This window comes from Alosa pseudoharengus, unplaced genomic scaffold, assembly GCF_046254945.1.
Source record: "Alosa pseudoharengus isolate Yale_2024_CS ecotype anadromous, Long Island Sound unplaced genomic scaffold, YU_APseudo_1.1 YU_APseudo_1.1_scf_22, whole genome shotgun sequence".
Taxonomy (NCBI): Eukaryota; Metazoa; Chordata; class Actinopteri; order Clupeiformes; family Clupeidae; genus Alosa; species Alosa pseudoharengus.
Genome location: NW_027468680.1, coordinates 10,790,253 through 10,800,252, shown reverse-complemented (window position 1 = coordinate 10,800,252; position 10,000 = coordinate 10,790,253). Strand labels below are relative to the sequence as shown.

Below are 10,000 nucleotides of genomic sequence, written 5' to 3'. Positions count from 1 at the left end.
CACATCAGTGTCTCCCATGTTAGTAGAAGTAGCCTACTTTCTCACAGGCACAGTGCTCACTGAGGTTTGCTATTCCTAATAGCCAAATTTTAATGAGGTAAGCTTGCAGTGTAAATCCATTAAGATTAAGACTTTCATTTGGATGTCCAAACACAGTCATAAATAGAACGGAATGCTACTCAAGGCGATTTTCAGACCAGTCCAATGCAGTTACTTTCCATCGTCATGAATTATTTTGAGGACGCTGTCCTACAGTACAACATTTGACTCCATACCAAACTCTGAATCATCTAGGGCTCCAATTCCCTGATGGTAACTTAACTCTAATTGATAACACAAGGGTTTTGGGGCGGCCATTATAAAGCTCTGGCATGAACACCCTTCACAAATGATTCGCTCTGTCTAAAGAATGAAAACAGTGCACATGAGAAATCAATGAAGGTTTTTTTCACCCCCTATATAACTTAATTTATCTCTGGATATGAACCTCACATGCTTGTTTGCGCTGTGCTCTTAAGCCTTCATTTGAACTGGTGGGAAAATCAACACTCTGCAAATGTGATAACAGGCTTAATGGCCCCCATCTAATGCTGCAGATGTGATATATCGCCGTTTACTTGTGAACAAAGTCAACTATTGACCTCATTTTTTTCATAAAACCTTGTGGAATTTTTTGGCAATCAGAGGGTCCTATTGGATTGGACACAGTCTTGTAAATATGTCAGTCAGGCATCTTTTGTGTTACAAGTGCTACGATGCAGCACTCTAGAACAATATGCCATTAAAATCTGCTGACATACCTCACCCTCCCTATTCTTATGTGTTCATAGCATTCTGATAAAAATACTACAATCACACCTGTTTACAAAGGCAATATACAATGAATGGTATGCCAGACATTGTATATTACCTGTGTAATACGTACAATGTACAAAACAAGTAATATCACTGTAATGTCGAGATGCAGTGATAGTCTGTCGAGATGCAGTGATAGTCTGTTGAACCAACTTACAGGGCATGTGCAGACAGTGCTGCAGAATGGAGAGAAAGTGCGGGTGCGCTTCTGTGTGGTTTATCCTCTTACGGATGAGTTCAAACACCTGAGTGGCGCTTTTCGTGTCTATGTGCACCTACAGACAGACACAGCAAGAGAAAGAGAGAGAGAGAGAGAGAGAGAGAAAGAGAGAGAGAGAGAGAGAGAGAGAGAGAAGGCACAGTGACCAAAATATATTAAAGCATTCCTTTCATAAAAATGTCAACTAAGTTAGCAACTTTGTTGGTTGCAATGCAATTTCCCATTGCCAACCAACTAAGTTGCTAACAGGTTAGCAACTACTGTATGCTTTTGGGAAACGCACCCCTGTTTCATCCTGCATTGAACAAGACCGGAAATAAGACCCTATTTGATTAATAAGAGCAAACTGGAGAAAAAACAAATCCACTGAAGGAGAAAAGAATAACACTTACGGAGTCGAAGCGTTTTGCCAGACTCAATTCATCTTCATTTCTCAGCATTTCAAAGTAATCCAAATGCCTGAGGATCACAAAAGCGAGGTTATAAACCAAAGATGTTTGTATATGTTTATGCTTTCAACTGATTAATAAGCATAGCACACACATATTCCTTTGAGGAGAACTAACATATGTGTGTGTGTGTGTGTGATACACCACTGATAATAATGGCAGAGCATGGACCGTAAAAACATTAACTGGGATATTTTTCAAAAGCCAAAACTCACAACCGATCATTTAGTTACTCTACTCTGATATTAGTCTTTTTGGCATGGCATGTGTTAGGAGGCATAGAGGGCCATCTGAGTGTGTTGAGCTTCATGTCTTCATTGCTGGCCTCTACCCTCAGCATGAGAGAGTGTAAAACTAACCGGTCGAGAGTGGCGTTCTCGTGTGTGCGCAGTTTATCAATGACTGGTTGGATGCCCAGCATCAGGAACTCATATCGCAAGTGGATCCTGAACTCCAGACTCGACTGCACAGCGAGAAAAGACATACAGAAGAGAGAAAGAAAAAAAGGAAGATGGATAGAACAAGAGAGAAAGAGAAAAAAAAGAAAGACAGGAAGGGGAGTGGAGAGAGAAAAAATGCACCAGTCAGCACAGGCTAAGGAAGCAATTATTCAAAACGATAACTATTTCAGTCCCTTCATGACATATCAAAGAGAACAAGCATTTTCATGCTTTACCAGTAATCCAAAAAACCTAACGTGCGCAGCTCACATCCAAAAACAGGTGCTGGATAAAAAAGTATTGCCATAGACAATCTTGAAACGTAACTTCTGGTGTTACTCTAAATAAACAAGTAAAAGGGGAGCTAGTGTGCGGATATATTGAGATTTTCTACATGCTTTACCAGTAACTCAGTAAAGTACAGTACAGTAGGTTTAGCAAATGAGAAATCAACTGGTTGTGTTTTTTATCATTTTAAGAGCACTGAGAGGAGATGCTGTATAACGGAGACAGGACTTGAGGATGATGAGGGGGTAGCATGATGAAGATGATGGCGGTGTGTCTCACCTCGCCGGCTCCCTGACTGAGGATGGCGTTGATGAAGGACATGATGGCGGTCTTGAGGTTCACCTCATCCCGGTAACGACCTGTGCTTCTGTCCAGGTCAGTCATGAGACTCTAAAGGGTCACCAACAGAGAAACACCATCCGTCAGAACACAACACTTCACACTGGCAAAGATATGATCATTCCACCTATTGATTAACCCCTAAAAACCTCACCTTAGCTTCTCAAATGTACTTTTTCATGCATTTTTAATGAAAAAAAAAACCTTCATGGCCTAGAAATGGCGTGTATGTATGTATGTCCACTGCCTCATCTCCAATACCCTGACTACGTTCAGCTCCTACCCTGCCCGTCCCTGTTCAGCAATACCCTGCCCGTCCCTGTCACCTACAGACGGGTACCCACCTGAAAGCGCGTCCTCTCGCTGGCGAACTTCTGGTAGTGCAACATGGCCTCCAGGATCTTCTTGTGCCCGCCAGGCACCAGGCACACGGCGCCCATGATCTCCAGCACCGCAACCTTGGTCTTGACGTTCTCCGTGGCCAGGCTCTGGGCGATGATGTTGATGCTCTCGGTGTGGGAGAGAACGTGGGCGCGGCCCTGAAGGGGAGAACGGCAGAACATTTGTTGTGAGAGAACGTCAGCACAGCCTAGAGAGGTGATCATGCAGAACATTTAGCTCTAGAGATCAGCATGTACAGCACCCATAATACTGAAAAAATATCTTCTCTTGAAAAAAAAAAACAGTTGAAATGAGATGCAAACCAATTTGCCATAGTCATATGTAATCATAGTAAAATCATTAATAAGAACAAATAGTACTCATAGCTGGAGTGTTCTGTAGTTGACCACTATCTTCGAAAGGCCAAGAACATCTAAATATGACTAGTGGATTCTTTCAAATAAAATACCACAGCGAACAAAGTGCAGCTATTTCACCTACTAATACAAGATCAGTTAACTCAGGGAATGAGAAGTTCAGAAGTTTGAATTTCAGTGAGAACTGACTCTGCAACGGATATGGCAGCAGATTCAACACGTTTCACCAGATCAATTCCAGAGTGATCTTTCAGCCATGCGTGGTGGGTTCAGTACCTGTGAGTTGTTCATGTCAGTACCTGTGAGTTGGTCATGTGTGGTGGGTTCAGTACCTATGAGTTGGTCATGTCAGTACCTGTGAGTTGGTCATGTGTGGTGGGTTCAGTACCTGTGAGTTGTTCATGTATGGTGGGTTCAGTACCTGTGAGTTGTTCATGAGGGCTTTAATGCAGCCAATGAGGGAGGTGTGGATCTGAGACTCTGTCGTCTCGTAGTCCATCGTGCGGAGGAAGTTGAGGATGCATGTCAGGCCATCCAGGTCTATGAAGCGCGTCACAAACCTGCAGGGGTGAAAGGAAGCACGTCACACGTGACCACATATCAACCCATGGGACACGGTCTCACACCACAACCTTGCAAAAAATGTTCTTAATTTACGGTTTTGTTTCATCTGGGAAAGGAATGAGCAATTTCTGAAACAAAACGACAATGTGCTAAGCAAATTATTACAGCCACAAAACCAGATACCTGTGACAGAAATAGACAAATCCCTCTAAAGTTAGATAGATAAACAAATTCTCTGTCCTTTGAGGCCTAATGAAAAACAAATGAATCAGGGTTCTTGTGTTCGTTTTTGCAGCGCTACAAAAACACAGGTTGAACATCAATTACACGCATGTGTCCAAACATCATCGAGCTTTAATAAAGCAGCAAAAAAACGTCCCGCTTTGATGCCGAGCAAACACGGGCTGGTGGAAACATAAACATCTTCATGTTACGGTCAGGCACCATTTATCTCAGGGAAAACATACACTCGAGAAGCAGGGAAAGTTCATCGGTGAGCTAATGGCAACACCTCTGGGGTCGCACAGGTCAGAGGTCAAGGGTGACCAAGAGGTTGTTGACTTAATGTCCATTGTTTATTGCTTTAGAAGATGCTAGCGTGTTGTGTGTTGTTGTGTTGTGTTGTGCAGTGCTGTGTATTGTGTTTTGCTTAATAGTGTAGCACTGCATTCTGTGTTGTGTGTAGTGCTGTTCTTGTGCTCATGTAACAGTATGGATTACCTTTGCAAAGAACCACTGCATAAGTAATGCAGAGTTTTCAATAAAAAACTGTGAAAAACACATATGTTGTGAACTCAAACATCTCCAATCTCCAAAGAACATGAACGTGCCAGCATCTTTGTAGTTTTCTTAGATTGTATTTGACTGTAGTTTGCTGTGCTATTCAATGGCCTATGCAGTGTGGCTCTTTATGAGTGTCCAAGTGAGCTGTAGATGCCTGTGTGGGCTGTGTGTGTTAGAAGCGGTCGAGTTCAGCAGTACAGTACAAAGACTGGAGATGAATCAGCTATTAGCTCAGTCTAATGATGATAAATGGCCTTGGCTTCCATCAACACACCATGAGCCCTCCAAACTGTGTGTCTCACGCATGCACACACACACACACACATGTGCGCACGCACACACACACACTCACACTGAAATACCAAATACTAGGTCATCAGCATGTATGAGGTTATAATGAGTCATTTAATTAGGTCACACAACCACCTCCTGTTTGTGTGTTTGAGTGTGTTAGCTTGTGTGTGTTAGTGTGTGCTGTGTGTGCCGCCTGTGTGTGTGTGTGTGTGTGTGTGTGTGTGTGGAGTGTGTTATTTTACCTCATGGGCTGCGTGCGCAGAGCCGTCTTCAGGCTCTCTATGGTCTTGTTCCTCTCTTCTTCGTCCTCCTTCTCCAGAGCCAGGAGAGTCTTCCTCTGCAGGGAGGACACAGAGCCATTGGGAACTACAGTACAAAGCCTTCACAGAGCATTACACACACACACACACACACACACACACACACACACACACACATACACGCAGACATACCTGAGAAGGCCTTCATGACAGCTGGGACAGTTAAATTGGCTCTGAAATTAATGTGCTGAAACATAAACGTCTCATCACTTACTGAATCTCAGGCAATGGTGTGTGAAATTCATGTGGAGTGACTGAGTGAGTGTGTGTGTGTGTGTGTGTGGGTGTGTGTGTGAGAGAGAGAAAGAGAGGGTCTGTGTTAAAGGCAGAGTTATAGCCACAAGCTGAACTCTGATTCTCAGACCATTTGTCCCGTTCAGTGGACAGAGGGGGGGACAGCCTCTCAACACCCCGCACACACACACACACCCCCGCACACACACACACACACATACAAAAATGCACGCACACACATACACAAAATACCATGTTTGTGTACTCAGATACACACAAAAACACAAACTCATAAAATGCCCTCCTCACAGACAGCCAAACACACACACACACACACACACACACACACACACTCACACACACACACACACACACTCACAGACAGACATTACATACACACACTGGCCTCTTTGCTCCCTGTTATTTTAAGCAGAAAGCTGGGCTTTTTCTGGACCTCTCAGGGGCAGTGTCCATGACCCAGGCAATCAGTAAAGCAGCAGAGAAAATCACACGACTACAAACTCCTCAGCTGTGTGTGTGTGTGTGTGTGTGTGTGTGTGTGTGTGTGTGTGTGTGTGTGTGTGTGTGTTTATACAGTATGTCTAGGTGTGTGTGTTAGTGAGTTTCTGAGTGTGAGTGTGGGTTCGTGTTTAAATGTCTGTGTGTGTGTGTGTGTGTCTCAGCGACTGTCTCAACGAGCGTGTGCAAGTTTATGGATTCTCATCTGATCTCCTCTGCTTTTTGGCTAAAACACTTCAGCACTTCTTTCGTTTCAGTATGGGAATCTGGATGTTAGTTTATGATTGGGAGAGCATCCAGAGAATGCAGAGAGAGAGAGAGAGAGAGAGTGAGACAGACAGAGAGAGAGAGAGAGAGAGAGAGAGAGAGAGATGTGGGGGAGAGAGAGCACGGAGCGAGATCCATGTCTCACAGCTTAATGACCAACATTTCCCTCATTTCGTTTAGATTGTCAGTGATAAGATAAACAGTCTGTCTGTATTACACTGGAAAAACTCTACACAGTAGATTTGGCCTGCTGAACACTTATCAAAAATGCACGGTCTCCGAGCCAACCCTCAGCTACGGCGCAAAGCCCTGGCTAGATGACTCCTTGGCTCTGTCTTGGTTGCCCGAGAGAGAGGATATTGCCTCAGAAATAGACTGTTTCTTTGCGAATGACTGAGAGACCTTTTTTTTTCAGTCTTGATAACCATCCACCAAGCACATACCAAAACTGCAATGCCTTTCAAAACTCATTTCAACAACAAAATTAAATGAATTCCTGTTATACGCAGCACTACATAGTTTAATCCAGCACTTAGACAGTGTGTTTCTTTCTATGACCTGGCTGATAATCTCTTAATTTCCCACAGTTTACACTAATATTACCAAAATGCCAGGGTTACTGCCGAAGCATAATAAGGTGGGTTTAAAGTGGCAATCCATTCCAAGTGGAATATCCTTGGACGACTTGTTACAGCTCACCATCTTGTTCGCTTTGAATCCCTTCTTAAGTCACATGAATAAAAGTGAATGACTGCATGTTAGCAACAGAAACTAGCAGCCCTATAAAAGTCAATACTAACAGTCGTGTTAAAAGGAATAGTCCGATATACTGTGTCCACTGGCTGTGTAAGCACATAGACCCCCAAACGTCCTATATTCCATCCCAGCTTGAATTCCTGACGACTTATTTCCATGAATATGAATCCACATGTTTTCTCTTGGTTTTTAAACGCTCCCCTTTCAGTAAAGTTTGTTACACCAGCAGTTCAGTGTTTTTACAGCATTGTTTGGGTGGGCGACATAGGAAAGTGCTTGTGTGAATATATGGCCTTTATCACACTCTCACATGTACAATCTCCATATATGTGTACTTACGGCTGCCATGGAGTTGATCTGGTCAATGTAGTATTCAGGCCAGCTGGTCGCATCCTTATTCTCCTCCGTTTCCTAGACAGGCAAGCGTGGGAGAACGAGGAAGAATTATGGACAAGTCTATCCACATAGCTCACACATAAATACACTGGCTGAATAACAGATACACATACACACACACATACACACACACACATACTCAGACACACAGTACTCACATGCATGATATACTATGCTGCACTTGGGCTTGGCCAGCTCACACACACACACACACACACACACACACACACACAGACACACACACACACGCACACACACACACACACACACACACACACAGACACGCACACAGACACACACACATGCATACAGCTACACACACTCACACACACACACACACACACACACACACACACACACACACACACACACACACACATGCATACAGCAACACACACACACACACTCTCACACACACACACACACACACACACACCAGTCTTTTTCATTTTTCAATCCATTCCCAGACTGGGTCGGCTCCTCCTCACCACCCATCTGCTGTTCTGGTCCAAAGCTCTAAAGCCCCTGGAAGCCCGAGATCCACCCCCAGCGTCCACCAGGACAGCTCTGCTTTCCCACAATCCCCTCCAGCTACACCGCACTGCACCGTGCACTGTGGGCTCCAGGCCTGTCGAAGTGTGTGTGTGTGTGTGTGTGTGTGGGGTGTGAGTGAGACCTTCAGCACTTCACACTCACACCTCCATCAGCCTGTATCCCTGCTTTGCTCTCCACACACAGGCTCTGCTCTGTCACCAGCTTTCTCTCTCATTTTCAGCTTTTTTCTCACTTTCACTCTCCCCTCTATGTTAAGTTTCTTCTGTTTCTGTCTTTGTTCAGTTTCTTTTTTATGTCTTTTGATGAAAAGCCAGTCTGTCTTCACTTTACCCCCCCCCCCCCAACCACCACCACCAGCTTTCTGCCTCCATAAGTTTTTGTATTTCCTCTTCACATCTCTTGTATTCATCATCAACTTTCTTTCGCTTTCTGACTGCTGTTTCTCCTTTTTCTACACACATCCCAGGCTGCCACAAGCCTGCTCTGTCCTTTTTTCCCTTTGGCCTTGTCTTTCTTCTCCACCTCTCAAGTCTCCAGCTTTCAAGACCCCTCACCACCTCCTCTACCTTTCCACTTTCCTACTTTTCATCTCCAAGTCACCAGCTTTCCATCCTTTCAGGTCTTTCTCAACTCCTACCCTCCCGTCAACATTAGCCACGGCTCCTTTCACTACGCTTGCTACGTTAGCCACGGCTACGTTTGCTCTGTTGCTACGTTAGCCACGGCTACGTTTGCTCTGTTGATACGTTAGCCACGGCTCCATTTGCTACAGGTTCTTCTGCTTTTTCTTCTCTATCTCTCCTCACTTCATCTCTCTGTCTGTGTTCTCTCACACATCTCTATATCCATTGACTCTATATTTTCCTTTTCACCACTCCCCCACCTCTCTCTCAATTACTCTCTCTCTCTCTCTCTCTCTCTATCACACACCTGTTGGTTTGTTCTCCTCGTGAGCTGGCAGACTGTTAGCACCTCTTGGGATCTATTTAAAATAATGTTTCTGCTAAAACACTGGGAGTCTGAGAGAATGTCTAATGTGTGCCAATATCCTTCACGTTTGTAAAGAAACCCACCCTTTTAAAAAGCCAAATAACAGACAATTTAAGCCTGGAAAACAATACCATTGAGTATAGGGCTATTTGCAAGTCTCAGTGATTTATGGAAGTTCTCAGACCCTAACTCTGTGTGAGTTTGAAGGGGAGGGGGGCTTTGGGATGGGGGGAGGGGGGTTGGAGGGGCGGGTTGACTGGGGTCGCCAATGTGTGGGGGCTACATGAACCTTGTAAACAGCCCCACGCTCTACGTTCCCAGGAATTCTTGTTGTCAATCTTAACAAGTGTGCCTATAGTTTTATAGCCAATTATGCAATTTAGTCGGATAGTTTAGGGCTGTGGAAGTTAACCTGAGGGTGGGAGAGAGGCCGAGACTCAATCACACAGTCATCTCATCTGCATGAGTGAAAGAGAGATAGAGACAAAGAGAAGCTGGAAAACAAGGGCCACAGCAAGGGAAGGAGCAGGAGAGGTAGAACACAGATGAATATGTCTGACGAGTACAGGAAGCTAAGAGTGTTAAAATAAAGACAGAACACCAGAGGCAAACAGGAGGTGCAAGGAGGCAGTCTCCTCATTATAAACACGTTTGAGCTTACACACACACACGCGCGCACACACACACACACACACACACACACACACACACACACACACACAGACAGTGCTGGGCCTGCAGACCATCACTACGAAGGGGACGGTTTTATGGAGACACTGCAGGTGCGCAGCGCTTACAGCCGGCGCGGCGCGGCGCGGCCCACTGGTGCAGAGACCCGCGGGATCCAGGAAAAGAGCCCACTTAACCACTAACTAGTGCACTGGAGAGGCTGCGAATGAGAACCAGACCCTGGCCGAGTGCTTCGCGGAGACTGAGTGTCGCTGGCTCGGGGGCTGAGAGTGTCTGAGAGGCG

The 10,000-nt window shown here is 44.9% G+C and overlaps 1 protein-coding gene across 5 annotated transcripts in view; it reads right to left on the bottom strand.

Moving 5' to 3' along the window:
• Nucleotides 1-10,000, bottom strand: part of daam1a (dishevelled associated activator of morphogenesis 1a) — a 69,194-nt gene that overhangs the window by 18,359 nt on the left and 40,835 nt on the right. For all 5 annotated transcript variants that reach the window (XM_076300510.1, XM_076300511.1, XM_076300512.1 and 2 more), the window contains exons 4-11: nt 7,426-7,497; nt 5,233-5,327; nt 3,771-3,909; nt 2,936-3,130; nt 2,532-2,642; nt 1,884-1,987; nt 1,468-1,534; nt 1,013-1,130 (exon numbers count right to left, since the gene is read on the bottom strand). In XM_076300510.1, the coding sequence (XP_076156625.1) occupies nt 1,013-1,130; nt 1,468-1,534; nt 1,884-1,987; nt 2,532-2,642; nt 2,936-3,130; nt 3,771-3,909; nt 5,233-5,327; nt 7,426-7,497 (901 nt within the window). The remainder of the gene's footprint in view (nt 1-1,012; nt 1,131-1,467; nt 1,535-1,883; nt 1,988-2,531; nt 2,643-2,935; nt 3,131-3,770; nt 3,910-5,232; nt 5,328-7,425; nt 7,498-10,000) is intronic.